General features: G+C 42.4%; 1 protein-coding gene across 4 annotated transcripts in view; it reads left to right on the forward strand.

Annotated features, from left to right (window-relative positions):
* Positions 1-452: 452 nt before the first annotated feature.
* Positions 453-21,142, forward strand: part of pclob (piccolo presynaptic cytomatrix protein b) — a 55,670-nt gene continuing 34,980 nt past the window's right edge. For all 4 annotated transcript variants that reach the window (XM_068723708.1, XM_068723709.1, XM_068723710.1 and 1 more), the window contains exons 1-11: positions 453-546; positions 2,086-3,352; positions 3,736-4,575; positions 6,071-6,892; positions 7,063-7,953; positions 8,163-9,110; positions 9,314-10,267; positions 10,558-11,397; positions 11,647-12,912; positions 13,236-14,678; positions 15,024-16,166. In XM_068723708.1, the coding sequence (XP_068579809.1) occupies positions 2,327-3,352; positions 3,736-4,575; positions 6,071-6,892; positions 7,063-7,953; positions 8,163-9,110; positions 9,314-10,267; positions 10,558-11,397; positions 11,647-12,912; positions 13,236-14,678; positions 15,024-16,166 (10,173 nt within the window). In that variant the 5' untranslated portion in view covers positions 453-546; positions 2,086-2,326. The remainder of the gene's footprint in view (positions 547-2,085; positions 3,353-3,735; positions 4,576-6,070; positions 6,893-7,062; positions 7,954-8,162; positions 9,111-9,313; positions 10,268-10,557; positions 11,398-11,646; positions 12,913-13,235; positions 14,679-15,023; positions 16,167-21,142) is intronic.

The following is a 21,142-nucleotide window of genomic DNA, read 5'->3' on the forward strand; positions in this document are numbered from 1 at the left end:
TGGAGACATATGATCTATCAGTGTCTGACAATATTTGTTGTTTGATCATATCAGGTAATATTTTCCAGTGTATATAAAACAGAAATGTGATTATGAGTGTTTTGAAACGATTTTGCATAGAAAATACTTATAGCCATGTGAAATGGAATACAAAGCTTACTGAATACATCTATTATCACTCTCATGGCTCAGCACACTTGGGGCAAAAATCACGATAGTAAATATGTCAACGGTCGCTGAGATGTGGAACATATCACGGGGGGCGGGGGGGGGGGTTAAGTCTTAAGGTCTTCGACGCGGATCACACGTGACTCCGGGGAAATAAATCGCCTTGTCCCCTTTAATTTCAATTTCCGTGCGTGATATATATTGTGATCACCTGTCAGATGCGGCGCCTGCGCACTGGAGTGGGAGGCGGAGTGGATGCTGATCGCTCTCTATCTGCTGCCCTGTGCCCTCCATCCCTTGGCGATCAGACAGACACGGACAGGGGAAATCCGAGGAGCGGTGGGCGAGGATAGGGAGACAGACCTGCTGTTGATGAAGGTACAATTTCCTTCGCTTTCACTGGAATACCGCGCTTTGCGTTTGACATTGTGACCGTGGAGGGTGAACGATGCTCAGCTGCAGGATGGGAGGAGATGAGTAGGGGGGACACAGAGCGGAGATCAGAGGGTATTTCAGGATATTCCACCGATGACATGGCTTTTGCTGTGTTTCCTCGCTTATATAGGCTGGTTTCATGTTCCGGAATGTAGGAGCATTTTGACTTTTCCGATATCTGAACAGACTCCCGGTCAAGGGCACACAAGTAGGTGATAATGTGTTGTTTTTTTGTTTGTTTATTTAAATCTCCGCTCACCCGTGTGCACGGAGCTGTCATCACCTCGCACCCTATGCGGACTAGCATGTTATCGGGTTTAGAGTGGTCGGGCGTAATACATGCCGCTTTTTCATTCGGCTACTACGGTAAAACGCTTTGGATACATCGGATCCACTTCACCGCCTCTGGTTGAACCATCGCTGCCAGTGGAGTGAGCGTAGACACGCTAAACCCAGCTGTTTCATATTTAAAAAAAAACAATTGCTTATCACAGACCGTTATTGCCCTTATTGTTCCTTTTGTAAAGGAAAGTATCAGTATTCACTTCCCATGCATTATTTGATGGGCCCCTACCCGGATGTGCCTGCAGTTTCTCCAGAGAGAGCGCTAGATTTCCTGTTTACTCGTCTTACTGCTGTAAAACACGTCCTGCAAGAGATTTCTCAACCCCCAACACTCGGTGCTATTTTGGTGATGGGTGACATCCGACGATGCGATTAGTGGCGAAAGTCTAATTCTTTGACGGTGGAAGAAAAATGTAACCCGTGAGTCCAACTTGCATAGTCATTTGAATTAGGGTTTGTATAGTAGTCGAGTCTATTAAGAGCTATATCACTCTCCTGTGTTACACATTGGTCAGTATTGTATTGCTGGCTGAAAGGGAGCTCTGAGGTTTGTGTAAGCTGTGATCAACAGTGCGGCTCTGACCCTGTCCATGGTTCTGAAAGCAACAGTCGGAACGGAGTAAATCAACGTGATGTTGAATCGTTAATGGTTTTCTCCATATAAAGGCGGTGATTGCTATGCAAATGATAATCGCTTCAACTGAAATGGAAGTAAATTGTATTTGTCAAGCACTGTAGTGTGTCACAGACTCGGTTTCTTCCCATTCATAGTGTAAATGTAAATTAATATATTGTAAAATGTGCAGTTTGCAGATTTAGATAGAGATGTGTTAGCCATATCATAATATGTATGTGGAGTTATTAGATATTATAATTCTGTCTCAATATGTATAACATGATCAAAAACTCACCTTGGACAGTGAATCAGTTGATGAGTGATATTATGTTTCATCTGCATCCATTATACTTTAGACGCTGTTGCGTCAGGTTTTTTATTTTGTTTACCAGACATCTTATTAGCTCAGACAGTGCAGGAATGTGGTTCACAAATCCTTGTGCTCTCTTTCATTATCCCTCCCTCTTGTCTTGTTCCCTGTCATCTCACACTTCCTCTATGTCTGTTTCTCATGCATTTAGGAAGTCTGATGTAGATGCTGAGCCAGAGGAGAGCCCAGGGAGCAGCAGCAGCAGCAGTGGGGCTGTAGATGCCCTCTCCACAGCTCCGTCACCAGCCCCCCCCCAGGCCTCTGCGGGAGAGCCAGGACCGAGAGGAGACAGCTCCTGCTCTGACTCGGACAGCCCTATAGAGTCCAGCTCCTGCAAGGAGGAGGAGGAGGAGGAGGAGGAGGAGGAGGAGGACACAGACGAAGACCCAACTATGTTCTCCTCCAAATTCCTTAGTGGGGCCAACCCCCTCAATGCCGTGTCCTCTGCTGTGAATAAGTTTAGTTTATTTGGAGATGATGGGGAGGGGGATAAGAATAAGAAAGCACCTTCTCAGCAGGGGGTGAAGCCAACTGGAGAACAGCAGTCAGGAGCAGGCTCAGGCAAAGGCCCTCAACAACAGCAGGGACCACAAAAATCCAGCCAGGGCATCCCTATGCAAAAGGGCCAGCCACTCCCTCAAGAAGGATCACCACAGCTGCATGGGAATGGACAGGCTGGACCCCCAAACAAGCCTGGTGGGCAACAAGCTGCTCCAAAGGCAGGGACACAGGCTGAAGGCCAGCTTAAAGGCGAGCCTCAAAAAAGTCAACCTAAGGGTCCACCACAGAAAGGTTCACCTAAGCCTGGAGCTCAACAACAGTTTGGGAAGAGTGGAGCTCAACCAGGTTCTCCAAAAGCATCATCCCAACAGGTTCCACCTAAGACAGGGATGCAACAACAAGGGCCTGCTAAGACTGGTGCACAACAACAACCTGCAAAGATTGGGGTGCAAGAGTCCACAAAGGTTGCCTCACAAATAACTGGCTCACAACAAGCGTCACCTGAAGTAGGAACTCAACAGCGGGGGTCACCAAGAATTGAACAACAAAAACAGGGCTCACCTAAACTTTCACAGCATCAACAAGATTTACCTAAAGTTGCACAGCAGGGCTCATCTAAAGTGGGACAGCAACAGCAAGGCTTTAAGGCTACAACCCAGCAGCATTCCTCCGACAAGCCTGGGTCACAACAACAAGGCCCTAAGGGACCTGGTACACCTGGCCTGCGAGCAGGGTCTTCAGCACCGGGACTAACCAAAGCTGGACCTCAGTCAAAAGCAGTAGCTAAGTCCCTCTGCCCAGTGTGTAACACAACAGAACTAAATATGGCCACCAAGGAATCGCCTAACCATAAAACCTGTTCACAGTGTAAAACTGAAGTGTGCAGCTTGTGTGGCTTCAGCCCTCCAGACTCTGATGTAAGTAATGATTTTTCTTATGTATGATTTTTATTTAATTATATATACTTTGTTCAAACTAAATGTGCATGCATTGTATTCACTGCAGTCATAGTAGTACAGTGTTCATTCCTGAAAGTTCATTTAACATGAAGCTTTACTGCATTATATGACATTGATTTACAATTGCAAACCGCACTATATCCATCTATATATTATATTACTATATTATTATACTAATTTTAACGAATTGAATTAAGAGGAAATTAACAACAAATGAATTACATTTGCATGGCTAAATGTGTGTTGAAATTATTACATTTTATTCTATTTTTGTGAACTGCAGTTTTTTTTTCGTATACTTTACATGCATTAATATGTCATCATTGTAATTTTTTTAATAGGGACGTGAGTGGCTTTGTCTTCCGTGCCAGATTCAGAGAGCTCAAGGAGCTTCTGAACTTCAGGGAGCTTCCATTAGAAAGCCCACGCCCAACAAAGTTTCTACTGCTCAAAACCAGACACCATCTCCTGCTGCACCTGTCAAAAAAGAGATGTCAGCACCAGGCTCACCTCAGAAAATGCAGTCTACTTTGGCAAAAGTGCCAGCCAAGGGTGAAGCTGCTAAAGGTCCAGAAAGTCAAAAACAGGCCAGCCCAGCATCTGTTCAGAAAATGACACCTGAGACCCAGCGTACATCAGGGTCTCACAAACCAGATCAAGCTAGTCAAAGTGGACGCAAGCAAAGCAGTGCCCAGCAAGAGTCAGGAGGATTATTTGGCTTGGGTGGTGTTAAAACTGAAGCTGCAAAGCCTGAAGAATCAGTGACTGGAAAGATGTTTGGTTTTGGTTCCTCCATTTTCAGTTCTGCATCTACTTTGATAGCCTCAGCTGTTCAGGATGAGCCTAAAACCACACCACCAGTATCTCCCAAAATGCAGTCTACAAAAGAGACCAAACCAGCTACTGTCCAAAAGTCAGTGAAAGACAAGACACAAGAGCAACCCCAGCAGGCAAAGGCTAATCCAGCAAGACAGGTCAAAGTGGACAAAGAGCCATCAGAGACTCCAAAGGCAGCAGAAGCCACCCACAGCGTTCCTAAAGGAGGTCACTCCACTTGTCCACTCTGTAAGATGGTGCTCAATATGGGCTCGAAGGATCCTCCAAACTACAACACCTGCACTGAATGCAAAAGCACTGTCTGCAACCAATGTGGATTTAACCCCATGCCAAATGTCAATGAGGTAGGACACATGTGATATTGATAAAATTAACTAACTAAATGAATGAATACTTGTAGAAAAAGAGGAAGGAAAGGAAGTATTTTAAATTGGATTTTTTTTTAAAGTTACATACATCACTATATAATTTTATAATTTTGGAAACAAATTGTTATTGTTTCCTGAGAGAACTTGTTTCTAAAGAACCTGTGGCTGGTTCAGTTACATGATTGCCACCAAAGTGTTCATTACTTGGATACAGAACTGTAGCACAAACATGATACTTGTAAATTAAGCTATTTGAAGCTGTTCAGTTCCCTTTTGATGTTCAGAGTGGTTGCTTAAGCAATTTTCATTTCATTATTTGGGGTGTTATTCCTAAATAGTATAACTCAAATACATGAACAGATGACATGGCAGCAATATTTTTTAGGCTACAGACTTATGACAGAGGCATGTTTGAGATATTATATAGAATGTGTTTTTCTCATAATGTAATTATTGGAGTGGTATCTGTCTTCTTTTTTTTTTTGGAGGGGGGGCAATGTCAAATCCTTGGACTAAAGTTGCAATGCTGTGAAGTCATTTTCATTCCATATCCTACTCACAGTGCCTCTAGTCTCGAAACAGCAAGATGGCTGGCTCTGTGTCAGAACCTAGGCCAGACCTGGCAGATGAGGGCTAGACACACATACAAATGCAACTCCACATACCTTTAGTTTCACTGTTGTTTGCGTTAAGCTGAGGGCCTAAAAATAGGGCTAGGATGCAGAAGGTTAACTCTCATCGAAGTAAAAAAAAATAGTGCTAGAAATAAAAAAAATTGGGGTAATTATATTACCATTATTGCATGGTCTCATATAATTTTAAAATAATTGATTCAACGCTCTTGGAAACCAGTTTATCATTTAAACTGTTAATCTCATGGTAATTGTCTCGCAGGGAATACCACATACAAGGTAAATGGACATGGCATAGTGACACTCAAAGGACTTGACATTTGACTCTGTAATTCAATGCACAGTTAGTAAGCTACCTTGCCAAGGACAGTCCAAGGCTACTTGATCTTATGATACTGCTTACTCAACTAATGGCTAAAACAGTGGTAAACCAAGATCAGGATGGGGAGATCCTCTTTTGCATTTTGAAAGCACTCTGTGAAAGTGGTTGTTTTATATAAATATAGTCTAAACCACTGAAACTTTGGTCACTTGGTTTACTTTTTTATGAGCTTTCATTAGCACTTTTGTCCTAATGGAATTAGTTGATTTAATTAAACACATTTAATGAAATACAAACATCGTATATGAAATGTTCTTGATACTGCGGCAAATAATGGATATAACCAGAGTCTGCTCACTGTGGCCATGGCTCACTGTGGCCATGGTTCTTTGTGTGTGTGAGAGTGTGTTTTTCTGTTTAGATTGGGACGCCTCAACTCCTAGATTCTCTATTACTTTTTTAGTTTATTTTTTAAACATGTACATGTATAATTTGTTTGTTTTTTGTGTTTCTTAAGGGAAAGGAGTGGCTTTGTCTAAACTGCCAGATGAAACGAGCTGCCAGCGGAATTGAACCTCAGAAAGACACATCTTTGGTCAATCAATTCAAAAAAACTACTCCAGCACAGCCTGCACTACAAAAGACATCTGCACCAGGCTCTCCTCAGAGGAAAATATCTACACCTACAGCACAAGCAGTCAAGACTGACACTGCTAAAGGACCAGACAGTTATAAACAGGCTAGTCCAGCTACCGGTCAGAAAACACCTCAGGAGAGCCTGACGACAGCTCAGAAACAACCAGACCAGACAAGCCAAACTGCACAAAAGCATGGGCATGCCACAGCAGCTACACAGCAAGAGCCAGGAATGTTCTTTGGTTTTGGTGGTTCTAAAAGTCAGCCCGATCCTGCAAAGCCTGCAGTGACTGGGAAAATGTTTGGTTTTGGTTCCTCCATCTTCAGTTCCGCATCTACTTTGATAACCTCAGCTGTTCAAGATGAGCCCAAAACTACACCACTTTCTCCCAAAATGCCTGCTGCAAAGGACTCTAAATACCCCACTGCCAAGAAATCAGAACAGGAGAAGAAACCAGAACAACCCCAGCAGGCCAAGAGTTCTCCATCAGTACAGCTGAAAGCGGACAAACTTCCATCAGAGCCGCCAAAGAAAGCATCATCTTCCCAAGTTGTTTCCAAAGCAGGCCAGTCTACCTGTCCTCTATGTAAAGTGGAACTCAACCTGGGCTCTAAAGATCCTCCCAACTACAACACCTGTACCGAGTGCAAACACACTGTCTGTAACCAATGTGGTTTTAATCCCATGACAAATGTTAAAGAGGTAAGTTAAGAGTACTGTATATTACAGAAAGGTTATTTGAACAGTGATAGTTGCTTTTGTGTAATTACTGTAATTAATATATTGATAGAATTATATTAGAAGTAATAACATTTCAATTGTACAACAACAATGATCTAAATTTTACTGTTTAACTGTTTGCTCAAATATAGGAAAAGGAGTGGTTGTGTCTCAACTGCCAGATGCAGAGAGCACTAGGAGCATCCGAGCCTCCAGGAACTCCCATGATGAAACTACTGGCCTCACCAAATAAAGTCCCTGCACCGGCCAATACCATAAATAAGGAAACTCCCCCACTAGATAAACCTCAAAAGAAAGACATTCAAAGAGCTGCTGAATCAAAGAAGACCTCTGCACCAGGCTCCCCTCAGAGGAAACCACCAACACCAGCAGAGCAGCCAGCAAAGTCTGAAGTCATCAAAGGATCAGAAAGTCAGAAACAGGTCAGCCCAGCTCCTGGTCAGAAAACTCCAATGCAAGGCCGTAAGACAGGTCCTCAGAAACCACAGGACCAGACAAGTCAAACTGGAAGTAAGCAGAATAATACTACCTCAACTACACATGAGGAATCCGGAGGGTTCTTTGGATTTGGCAGTCCAAAACCTCAACCTGATGGCACAAAGCCTGCTGAATCACTGGGTGGAAAAATGTTTGGCTTTGGTTCCTCCATCTTCAGTTCTGCATCCACTTTAATAAACACAGCTGTCCAAGATGATTCCAAAACAACCCCACCATTGTCTCCCAGGATGCCTGCTGCAAAGGCAACCAAATCTCAGCTTGCTGAGAAACAAGAAGAAGAGAAGAAATTGGAGCCCATGACCTCTCCATCCCATCAAGCCAAAGTAGAAAAAGCTTCATCAGGGCCTTCAAAGAATGCAGCTGTTTCCCCAGTTGTACGAAAGGCAGGCCAACCTACCTGTCCACTCTGTAAGGTGGAACTCAACTTTGGCTCTAAGGATCCTCCAAACTACAACAAGTGCACTGAATGCAAGAACGACGTCTGTAACCAATGTGGATTTAATCCAATGCCAAATGTATCAGAGGTAATAACAGCAAATAATTTAATTGAATTTTGATATACAATAAAATATAAAATTATGAAGGGTAAAAGTAACATATGGCAACCCATAATTTAATAGGAATACACCATGATCTATAAAGTACATATCTTGAAATAGTGAAATGATTGCATGCTGGTGTTGTAAATGTTTCATATTTTGATTTCAATTTAAATATTTTTTTCTTTTTGTAGGTAAAAGAATGGTTATGCCTGAACTGTCAGATGCAGAGAGCTCTTAGTGCATCTGAACTCACAGGAACTCTTTTGACACCTCACAATACAGCTAACAAAATTCCTCCATCGGCTGTGCATCAGAAGATAACAGTTCCCAATCAAGTGGAAACTCTAAAGAAGGAGTTATCAAAATCGGGTGCACCTTCAAAGATAGAGACTCCAGTGCCTGATGTACTTCAAAAGAAGGGAAGTCCGACACCAGGTTCTCCTCAGAAGACACAGGCAACAAAGGCTACTAAAGGACCAGAACGTGACACACAGGCTAGCACTACTCCTGGCCAAAAAACTACTCTGGATATCCGGGGGGCATCAGCTTCTCAGAAACCAACTGACCAGGCAAGTGAACTAAAACAGAGTAAGGTCAACCCGGATACAAAGCATGAGCCAGGAAACCTATTTGGCTTGAGTGGTCCTAAAACAGAGCCTGATGCCTCAAAAACAACAGAGTCAGTGACTGGGAAGATGTTTGGCTTTGGTTCTTCCATTTTCAGCTCAGCATCAACTTTGATATCATCCGCTGTTCAGGAAGAATCACGTACTACACCACCAAGCTCTCGTAAGATGTCTGCACCAGCACAAGTCTCGCCCAAGATGTCTGCAGTACCCAATATTTCTCCAAAAACTACACCGTCAGTTTCCCCCAAAATGTCCCCAGCAAGAGAACCCAAAACCCTGGATAAGAAACCAGAAGAATTCCACCTGAACAAACATGACAAAGCTCCATTACAGCCACCAAAGGCAGCAACAACCTCCAAAACATCTCCCAATGCAAGCCAGGCCACCTGTCCACTGTGTAAGGTTGAGATTAACATCAGCTCCAAGGACCTTCCAAACTACAACACCTGCACTGAGTGCAAGACCACTGTCTGTACCCAATGCGGATTTAACCCAATGCCTATGGGCAAGGTAAGTTAATAAGCAATACATTATTTCTTAACATACTGTATGCATTTATACTATAATCTGTGATCTGTGGTCTTTTTTACAATTACCTCATTGACCAGTAGTGCAGTTTTGAAGAGTCTGTTTCTCTAAATACTCATGTTGTTGTCAATTACTGCAATGCTCAATTCCAAAGCAACACATAACTGGTGTCTACTGTATTTTAGGCAAATGAGTGGCTATGTCTTAACTGTCAGATGAAAAGAGCAGTTGGAGCATCTGAGCCACCAGGGCCTCTCACATCAAGGTCCCAAACATCTACTAGTAAAGTTACTTCACCTGTTGCAGTCCAGTTGAAAGATTCTCCAAAACCAACCACACCTCAAAAGAAGGACGGTCCAGGCCCTGCTGTATTAAAGAAGGAGACTTCAGAACCAGTCTCACCACAGAGAAAACAGTCACCATCTGTTCAGTCAGTGAAACCTGAAGCTGCTTCTGTACCATTGAAACAGGCCAGTCCAGCGCCTGATCATGAAAGACCACAGGAAATACAGAAGGCAGGTAAAAAAAAGCCACCAGATCAGGCAAGCCAACCTGGAAGCAAGCAACCTGATTCTGCAAAGCTTGCAGAGTCAGTAACAAATAGGCAGACTGAACCTAAGCAGAGTGATGCCTCAGCAGCAACACAGCAACAGGCAGGAGGCTTCTTTGGTTTCAGTGGTGGTAAAGCTCAACCCGAACCTGGAAAGCAGGCAGAGTCAGCGACTGGTAAAATGTTTGGCTTTGGCTCTTCAATCTTCAGTTCCGCATCTACTTTGATAACCTCAGCCGTTCATGACCAACCCAAAACTACTCCTCCAGTGTCTCCCAAGATGTCTCCTGCAAAAGAGATCAAGTCTCCCAGTGCCCATAAGCCTGATCAGCAGAAGAACACAGGGTCATCCCAGCAGACCAAGACACCTCCATCAGGACAGGCCAAATTGAGCAAAGCCCCATCAGAGCCTCCAAAGGCCGCAGCAGCGTCCCAAGTAGCTGTCAAACCAGGCAAATCTACCTGTCCACTCTGTAAGGTGGAACTCAACGTGGTTTCCGAAGATCCACCCAACTACAATACCTGCACTGAATGCAAGAACATTGTCTGTAACCAGTGTGGATTTAACCCTATGCCAAATGAAACAGTGGTAAGACTAGACAAAACTAATATATGTTTCATTACAACTTAATTTTACATTTCACTGCTGACAGACTTAAAATATTTGAAAGTGTCCCTTGCTTGATCTTCATTGTGTTTAAATCATACATGCTTTTGCTCATTATTTCCTGGGAATATTAAAGATTGGAATCCCCATTTACTCATTGTAACTAGATTTACAGGTGCTGAAATATAACTGAACATCAATATAAAACATAATTGCACACAGATTACCTAACAGTTTATAATGAAACCTTTTTTCTGTGGGGGTTTTTTTAGGTAAAGGAGTGGCTGTGTCTGACCTGCCAGATGCAGCGTGCTGTAGGCACAACACAGCCCAAAGGAGTTACTTCTGTCAACTCCCAGATACCTGCAAAACCCCAAAAGAAAGAAATCATCAACCCAGCCGAACCTGAAAACAAAGACTCACCTCAGAGGAAACTTTCTGTTGCAGCACAGCCAGCTACAGCCAAAGCTGCTAACAAGCCAGAGGGTCAGAAACAGCCCAGCCCAGTTCATTCTCAGAAGAGGCCACAGGAGCCTCAGAAAACACCAGGCCCTAATAAGTCACCAGACCAGAGACGGCAAACTGAATGTAAGCAGAGTAATGCCACAGCAGCATCAAAGCAAGATACCGGAGGCTTCTTTGGTTTTGGTGGTGGTAAAACTCAACCTGTTGGTGCAAAGCCAGCAGAGTCAGCGACTGGGAAAATGTTAGGCTTTGGTTCTTCCATCTTCAGTTCTGCATCCACTTTGATAACCTCAGCTGTTCAGGACCAGCCCAAGACTACTCCACCAGTTTCTCCCAAAATGTCCCCAACAAAAGGGATCAAATCCCCTGATGCCCAGAGGAAAGAACAACAGACAAAGACAGAACAACCCCAGCAGACCAAGACACCTCCATCAGCACAGACCAAAGTGGACAAAGCTTCATCAGAGCCTCCAAAGGCTGCAGCAGCCTCCAAAGCCATTGGCAAACCAGGCCATTCTACCTGTCCACTCTGTAAGGTCGAACTGAACATGGGGTCCAAGGATCCACCTAACTACAACACCTGCACTGAATGCAAGAACACTGTCTGTAACCAGTGTGGATTTAACCCCATGCCAAATGTGTCAGAAGTAAGTAAGATTTGCTCAAGATGTGTATATTAATGATGTTTATTTTGTATAATATCTACATTTTATATGGGTTTAATTTTACATAAAAAATATATAATTGCTCTCCAAAAATATATAATGTGGTGTACCGAAGATAAAATGTAGAAATGCATACATAGATGCCATTGTGCTGTACTATGATGTAATTGTACAAAACCTTTTTATGTTTAATAGTCACACTTACTCAATATAATATGGTTTTCCCCTTAGATGAAGGAGTGGTTGTGTCTGACATGTCAGATGCAAAGAGCTCTCAAAGCAGCCGAATCAGTAGAGCCTCCATTGATGAAACCTCAGGCATCACCAAACAAAGTGTCGACACCTGCTGTTGCCCAAAAAGAGGTCACTACCAATCAAAAGAAAGACATTATTTTCACACAAAAGGTAGAAATGCCAGAAAATAATCCAAAGGACTGTCCAACACCAGGTGCACCACAAAAGGAAGAAGAAACTACACCTTTAATTCAAATAGACATCACCCAAACATCAACCACTGCCTCAACACCTGCAAAAGAGACCCCAGGTACTGTTTCAGCCCCCACAAAGGTGGAGAAAGCGGCTTCACCACCTACCAAGGAGATTCCAACCTCTTTTGCACATCCCATCAAAGAGACGACAGCTGTAGTTTCAGAACTCAGTAAACCATTGCCTGCTCAAGCTCCTCCTGTCAACACAGATATTGTAATTTCTCTCCAGAAGAAAAAGGATTTCACTCAACCAAGTTCCCCTGCACCTAACAAAGTATCAGAAAAGAAAGAGGACAAAGCTGAAATAGTTCAGAAAGCAGCTGATAAACCAGTCACATCCTCTGATGAAGTACAGCCCCCAAAAGCCCTAAATAAAGAATCAAACTCTGTTGAAACATCCCTTGCCAAATCTGCTCCACCAGCAGCACAGCCAACAAATCAAGAATCAGGAGGTTTCTTCAGCTTTGGTAGTCCTAAATCTCAGCGTACTGCCTCAAAAACAACTGAAGCTGTGACTGGGAAGATGTTGGGATTTGGTTCATCCCTCTTCAGCTCAGCATCTACCTTGATAACAACTGCAGTTAAAGAGGAGTCCCGCACAACACCACCAAGTTCCCGCAAAATGTCTGCCCCAGCGCAAGTCTCTGGCAAGATGGCAACGTCACCGATTTCTCCAAAGTCCAGCCCCCCAGTTTCTCCGAGGATGGCTCTAGCAAAGGAGGCCAAACTGCCTGCTGCTCAGAAACCACATCCGGATAATATACCAGACCAACCTCAGCAGGCCAAGGAACCCCCATCAGTACAGGCCAAAGTTGACAAAGATCCATCAGACCCTTCAAAACCAGAAGCCTCCCAAGCTGCTACCAAAGTAGGCCAGTCTACTTGTCCACTCTGTAAGGCGGAACTTAATATGGGCTCCAAAGATTTTCCCAACTACAACACCTGCTGTGAATGCAAAACCGCTGTCTGCAACAAATGTGGATTTAGTCCTATGCCAAATGTAGCAAAGGTAAATAAATGGTTGTAGCATTCTGCATTTTTTGTCAGCAGACAGTTGTTCTGCTTTATGTTCATACATGGCAATGGTACAAGTCACAGGTTTAATTTTGGGTTGACATTTTGAAATACAAAAGTATTGTTAGTTGCAAATTGACATGTTCCCATGCCCTTTTAATTAATTTAATGTAAATTGAAATTTGCTCCTCGTTTATCTGTTGTCACTTCCAGTTAAACAAAGTATTTATTTGGATCAATACAACAATTTTTTGAGTGTTTGTCAATAACAAATGCAAGAAATGTTACTCATTTGTTTGTTTGTTGTTTGTTTTTCAGGCGAAGGAATGGCTTTGTCTCAACTGCCAGATGCAAAGAGCACTTGGAACTTCTGAACCTCCAGGCCTTCCCATGATAAAACCCCAACCTTTACCAAGCAAAGAGGGTCCTCCTGCCACACAGAAGAAAGAGAACCCAATGTCAAATTCTCAGGAGGACATCCATAAGCCAGCCACACCCAAAAATGAGCTTGCTATTATTGCCACAACCAAGGAAACTGAATCCCCAGCCCTTGGTCCACCAACAAAGAAAGTTACCCCTGCAGCTGCTTCATTGCCTGACAAAACTGCTCCATCCACTACCACACAGACTGATGTTTCACCAGCTTTACAAAAGCCTTCTGAAGATAAACACAAAGGACAACCTACTACACCCCAGCAACAGCCCCCCAAAGCTGTAACATCTGCTCCTCCACCAGATCAAGAGGCAGAAAAGCCATCCCCACAACAGCCTCCAAAAGCTGTGACCTCTATTGGTAAGTCTGCTCCTCCACCAGATCAACAAGCGGGAGAGCCACCCCCAAAACAGCCTCCAAAAGCTGTGACTTCTATTGCTAAGTCTGCTCCTCCACCAAATCAACAAGCGGGAGAGCCACCCCCAAAACAGCCTCCAAAAGCTGTGACTTCTATTGCTAAGTCTGCTCCTCCACCAGATCAACAAGCGGGAGAGCCACCCCCAAAACAGCCTCCAAAAGCTGTAACTTCTATTGCTAAGTCTGCTCCTCCTCCAGATCCAGAGGTAGAAAAGCTACCTCCACAACAGCCTCTAAAAGCTGTGACTTCCATTGCAAAGTCTGTTCCTACACCGGATCGAGAAGTGGGAAAGCCACCCCCACAACAGCCTGCTAAAGTTGGTACCTCTCCAGCCAAATCTTCCACACCATCAGCTCAGCCTGCAAAACAGGCATCAGGTGGCTTATTTAGTTTTGGTGGTCCTAAAACACAGCCTACACCAGCAAAGTCTGCTGAGTCAGTGACTGGAAAGATGTTTGGCTTTGGGTCATCTTTCCTAAGCTCTGCATCCACTTTGATAACCTCAGCTGTCCAGGATGAACCTAAGACGACACCACCAACTCCACATAAGATGTCTACTATAGCCCATGACTCACCTAGAACTACACTGGCAGCCTCCCCTAAAATGTCACCTGCAAAGGACACCAAGCCACCTGCTGTCCCGAAAACTGAGGAGAAGAAACCAGAGAAACTACAGCAGGAAAAGACTCCTCCAACAGTACAACCCAAAGTGGACAAAGCTTTACCAGAGGCCCCCAAGGTACAAACAGACATCCAAGGTGCTCCAAAAGCAGTTCCAACCATCTGTCCACTTTGTAAGGTCAACCTCAACATGGGCTCCAAAGATCCTCCCAACTACAACACTTGCACAGCATGCAAGACTACTGTCTGCAATCAATGTGGATTTAATACAATGGCAATTGTGGCAGAGGTAAGTCACTGTCCCTACAAGTCTTTGCCACTGAAACATTTTTTGACATACATTGTTTTGTTAACCTCATGGTTTGTACTGTACAACAGGTTTATTCTGTCTATCCTATCAATATCATAATTGCCAAACCAACATGAATTAGGAATCAACCGATTGCATCTTTATAATAGGCATGATTTTAGTCGATATGAATTAAAGATCCGTGAATATACATGAAGGTGCTTAAAGTGGTTGAATATTCTCTGTACTCTTTTAGTTATGAAATTACTTAAAATGTGTCCTGTAAAACATTTGCCTCTTGGTTTGACAACAATGATACTTACATTATATTTAACTTTTTTTCAGGTGAAAGAATGGCTTTGTCTGAACTGTCAGATGCAGAGAGCCCTAGGAGCATCTGAGCCAACTGGACATCCTGTTTTGAAACCACAGACCCCCCCATGCAAGGTTCCTGGTTCTGAACTGAAGGATATACTGACGTTAGTCCAGCAGAAGTCTACAGAATCTACAGCAGTCAAAAAAGAGGTCACTCAAGCAACTCCACAGAAAAAAGAAACCCCCAAACTTGAGGCTCCAGAGCCGATTGCAGTCCAACAGACGGAGACACCACAACGAGTTTCTGTGCAAAAGACGCAGGTCCTTTCGGGTACCGAACAAGGGCAGGGCCAAGGCCAGAATGTGGCTGGCCAGCAGCAACCTGTTGAAAAATTCCCACAAGTACAGCTTTCGCAAACTCTAAAGCCAGAAGTTAAGGCTGGTCTTGCAAAACAAGAAGTTGGAAAAACACCACAACAGTCCATAAAATCTGCAACCCTTCCTGACAAATCTGGACCTCCACCAGTTCAGCCTGCTAAACAGGAGTCAGGAGGCTTTTTTGGCTTTGGTGGTCCTAAAACACAACCTGCTGCTGCAAAGCCTGCTGAGTCAGTGAGTGGGAAGATGTTTGGTTTTGGTTCCTCTATCTTCAGTTCTGCATCTACATTGATAACCTCAGCTGTTCAGGTGGAACCTAAAACTACACCACCTACTCCACGTAAGATGTCCACTACATCCAGTGTCTCTCCTAAAGCTACACCACCTACTCCACGTAAGATGTCCACTACATCCAATGTCTCTCCTAAAGCTACACCACCTACTCCACGTAAGATGTCCATTACATCCAGTGTCTATCCTAAAGCTATACCTCCAGTTTCTAAGATTCCAGCTGCAAATGACTCCAAACCACCTGCTGCAGGAAAATCAGAGCCACCTCAACAGGCCAAGCCTGCACCATCAGCAGAGGCCAAAGTAGAGAAAGCTCCACCACAACCTCCAAAATCTACAGAAGTGACCCAAGTTGCTCCTAAAGCAGCTCTGTCCACCTGTCCACTCTGTAAGGTCGACCTCAACATGGGCTCCACAGATCCTCCCAATTACAAAACCTGCACCGAATGCAAGAACACTGTTTGCAACCTTTGTGGATTTAACCCCATGCCCCATACAGGAGCGGTAAGTGCAATATATTACATTCCACATGTCATTTTCAGTTACATTTTTTTTAGGTTTGGTAAGTTTTCCTTGCTGTTTAGTGTTCATTCTTTCGCAGTCAAGGACACATTCTTTTTGGTTGGAGTATGCTAGCAATACCATTGATTTTTAGTACTTTTTTCTTTTTACTTTGTGGAATAAGAGTGTAAAGAGTGGATAATTAGGAGATTGTTGGTCATACAGCTTCACTTATATTAAAAATGTGGTACACAATTTTACCCCATTGTTGATTTGATTTCTTCAAAAGCATGTATTCCAAGTGTGGTGGAATAACAGATGAACATGCCACAGCCGAGAAAATATACGTAGGGAGAGCTTGATTGAATTGGTTTTCAGACTATGACTGAAGAAGTCTGTGTGTGTGTAGTTAATTAATGTAATCTATTTTAATTAATGAACAAAGAGTTCTCAGACTAAATTAAAAACATACCAAAATGCAGGCTATGTGGTGGTTGCTTTCAGTCAACTAGAGTGGCCCGAGTTATTACGTAACAGCTCATGAGAAGGCAGCTTCAGCAGACCGGCAGCACTGAAAATGTATAAAAGTGATTGAGGGTTGTGCAACAGCATTAGTGAGATGGGATCTGCTGCCACAGCTGCCAGGGAATCTCCAGCCTCTGTGAGAGATCTGAGATGGTACAGCCCTGTGGTATGCCAATAAGCAGAGGTGAAACAGATTAAGTCCAACACAACACTGTGCAGTACATAAGAGCTGCAGACATTTCCTTTCAGGCCATCTGCTCACTCACAGATCTGTGGCGCCATATCATTCTACAGTTTCCCCTTTGTTTTATGTGGGTGGCAATTGCACAAGATGCATGATTGTGTACACTATGAAGCTTTTTCATATCCTATATGTTCTTCTCTGAACAGCTAACATTACCCTGTAGGGTTAGTCTGTTTTCCTTGCAAACAGTATTAGCAGTTAATGCCTTGAATAATTAGTTGGATGGATTTTGTCAGATCCATCTTGTGAGTGTTTTGGTGAAAACATTAAAGTTATTTCAATGGTCAATTTAAAGGTGTTCAAATGATATAACACTGCATGGCAAGTATTTATGAAACAGTACAGTTCAATAATGTGCCATGACAGTCATGTTAATAATTTTACTGGAGGCTTTCGAATAAGGTTAATGTTGATGCTAATACTTTCATAATGTGAAATCCTATTAAACAAGTGACAAAGTTGGTTACATTAAATCAGAGAAATATGTAAAAAGATATTCTTTTTGACCTTTTAATACATTTAGGGCAATATGTTATTTCTACTTTCTATGAAAGACAAAGTATTTCTGTCTGACAGTTAAGAGTTGACAGTTGAGACTGGGGACAATGTTTTTGAATCCTTTACTCTCAGTAAACAACAAAACTCATCTCTGTAGGGATTGAGTGGCTGTAAGCATTATTTTTTTTCACTTTTCTTTATTACTGCTTTTAGTTGGGTTTTCCGGGGACAGATTACCACACGCTCAGCCCAAATGGCATATTATTGTGGAGAAACAGAAAACAAATAGAAACAGAAGAGATGTGGTTCTCATGTAATTGTCACATTTTTTGTGAACACTAGAGAGGGGGAAGAGCTTTAGAAGATGTTTAAGGAGGAAGGGACAAGTGTGGATGATTGCTGCTGTGTGTACAACATTGATTCATTCCTCTTACTATAATAGCCACGGCAAAAAGAAATAGCTTGGCCTTAACACCACTGGATGAGGATGAGCTGCCATACTTATTGCTGTCCTACGACCTGCTTTATCCAAAGGGGCTGTGCCTGTCTACTATGAATGTGTGTGGCTTTTTAGTTGAAGGGCAAAAATGTCTCCTTTTAAAATATAAGAAGGACCTGTAAGGTTCAAAAGATGAGAAGGCCACTTTAGGCAAAGTGAGTGCTTGCAGCAAGTCTATCCATTTTTCCTTTTTCCTTTTCTGCTTCAGCTGATGCCATCAAAAGCCTGTGAGTGACTGTTGGCTTATAAGTAGGACACACGTGTGTCGTGCTTTGCTTTGTGTGTGACGAGGCAGCATGAATGATATTTTCTCAGTCATTTTCTAAAACGTTATGTGCCTGTATCTTTCGCCTGAAATGTCGTTTGATTTTCCACTACAAAGCAATGTGTACCTTATATGTTGTCTTAAAGTAATAGGTTATTATAAGATCCATTTGAGAAATCCACTGATAAATGTTCTGCAAAGCTTCCATGAGAGACTGACCACAGACCGGTGGCCCCATGATAAGGTGGAGACACCCCCTGGTGCACCCAGTGACTGTGTTAAAAATATCCACTCTGTGGAGAGACCAAACACTGCCTACCTGCTGCATCCCTTCTCTTTTTTCACAGCCTCTTTTGGGAAGTGCAATGAAGCTAGCATTGCTAAAACATTGACCATTATGTTACATTAGTAAATTTTTTAAATAGGGTTTCATCAGTGTGAACATATAGTTGTAATAATTAATTGCCACTGCTCTCAGTTGTTTTTCATTATTGTATTACTTTATTGGCTTTTGAAAGAACAGAGGATGTTTGCTGTTTCATGACATTATTATGGTGTGACACTTATCACTCAAGCTGCAAAGATTTTCCTGAATATGAGAAAATGACGCTGCTATTTTAATACATGCTATGGCTTTCTGTCAGAGGGAAGGAATAGGACCTCATTTAAGAGGTTTGACTTTGTTAATGCACTTCCTAGTGTCTTTGCTTTCTATCTCGGCCACACCCTCTCACTCCCTCTTCTACCTCAATCTTTATCCATTGCATCCTGCCATGAACAGGAAGGTTGCTGAAGCATCATTTGTCAGAATGGAAAAAGAAGAGGGTGTATTTCCTTGTCTTTAGAATAAAGCACTCTGCTTATTACAGATTAGTAGGTCAATGTTCTCTATTATCAGAGGGCTTGATTTATGAGGAGTTCTGCTCTGTAGGGGCCCCTGAAAGCAAAGTATATTAGCCAGCTACAGTTTTTGCCAAAGGCATCTGCCAGAAAATCAATAAGAAACTTACCAGCTCTAGAATCAACATCACTGAAGAGAGGCTGAGAAATTGTGGTGTAGTCCACAGTTCAAAGACCATCCCTTCCATCTAGCCATTATAAAATGTAAATTTCAGGAACATTGATACACAGTGACTGGTGTATCATAAGACAAATTACGAGATTGATTCATTAGGGGCAAAAAATGACAGGCTTTGCTGTTAAGAGCAGTTTGATAGATGTTCGGGCATTTAAATACGATTTACAATGTCTTTGTTGAACCACACACACTTACTATACCCAAAGCTGATAGTGAACTAGATGTATTCCCCTTGTCAGATATCCATAATGCATGGTTGTCCCAAATGTGTATGTAGGATTTGAAAACTAATAAACACATTTGTGTATAAATACAAAATATTATGGTATCTTAAAAAGTCAAATTTTGAAGGTAATCTGTGCCCAAAGTGAATGGGTTAGTTCCCCAAGGTATTGCATTAATGCAGAATGTCTTGCTGTAAATAATGTTAAGTGGGCATTTCTTTATAAAGCTCAGCAGATCCAGCCTAATGCAGCACGCCTGTGTGTCAAGAGCATAATTTCCTGACTGCTGTCATTGTGAAGGTTTGGTAATCCAGCTCAGGCTAATCATAGGGAGCAGCCTCTCCCACAACTCTCTGCTTGGGGCTCCTGCTCTTTACTCATAAAACAGATTTAATTAGACAAAAGGATGATGGCGACTTTCCAAACCCTGTGGCTCTGATGCATGGCTCTGAGACTGTGTGGCTGTGAGGCCGTGACTGGCACTGAAGGGGAATGTGATGGGATTATGTCTTTTTGTTGACAGAGATTTTTTTGGGATTTTTTTTATTGCAGTCTGATTCATAATTAGGTTAAGGTTAAATGAGTTATCATATGTAAGGTTGATACAGTGGTGGTGTGTGAATGTATATTTTTGATAATTTGTTTTGGCAAAATATTTGGTATATAATATTGGATTCTTCTGTGATTGCTCTGTCCATCTGTTTATCTGTTTTGTCCGTTATCATGCTGAGATTTAGACCTGTGTAATACCAGCACCTGGAGAGGTGTGAGGGGCAGAACCACATTTAGATTGCATGAGAGGGAGAATACAGTAGACCAGCAGAAAGGCTCAGGAATGCACGGCCATGGCCATCTGTGAACAGTGCTGTTTCATTCTTCTCTATCAATCTCTCTTGATAGCTCTTTCAAGATGTTCCTTTTACAAGGAAGCAGAAGTAAATTGGGGAATAGGCCAAAATGTTTAATGAGTTATGCAAATGTGGGTTTTGACAACCCAGCCTCTTAACAAACTGTGTAATCTAAAAACAATTTAATTTCAGTGTACAATTATTTTCAGTGGTTGAAAATTAGTTTTTGATAAGAATATTATCCTTCTTCATTTATACATGGATAGAATTCCATTTGTTTCCATAGCAAATATAGCATCAGTGCATATGAGCTGCTTCTGATAAGGCCATTGTGGTGGGTCTATGAGATGATCAGGAAAGTAGCAAGAGCTGGAGTTTGTGATGACTAATTTATCATGAATAGTGACATGATTTAGCTGTGTGCAAACAGATGTCTAGATTAGTCTTAATAACTCTCTGTTTAATCAACTCTGTTTACTGTTTTTTAAGATATTCTAAATGTAGATAAACTAGTTACAAGTGACAACAGTTTTCTAAGTTTTTGTAAGTAAATATAAATTACCCTCAATAGGATTTAACTTTTGTGTGGACCCATATAACGATTAGGGTCAAACTTTAAACGTAAACATCAGTGAGGCTGAACTTGCATTAGATCACATGAAATTGAGGTTTTAATGATTTATTGGTTAACACGATTATGAGCATCATGCACTATGCTGGTTAGGCTTTGTTTGTTACTGTTGGGTGCCAATAGGATTATCATATTCCTGACTGTATCACAACAGACTGAACAAAAGC

Source organism: Cebidichthys violaceus, unplaced genomic scaffold, assembly GCF_023349555.1.
Source record: "Cebidichthys violaceus isolate CVI_PGR_0920_01 unplaced genomic scaffold, fCebVio1.0.p SCAF_3, whole genome shotgun sequence".
NCBI classification, from domain to species: Eukaryota; Metazoa; Chordata; class Actinopteri; order Perciformes; family Stichaeidae; genus Cebidichthys; species Cebidichthys violaceus.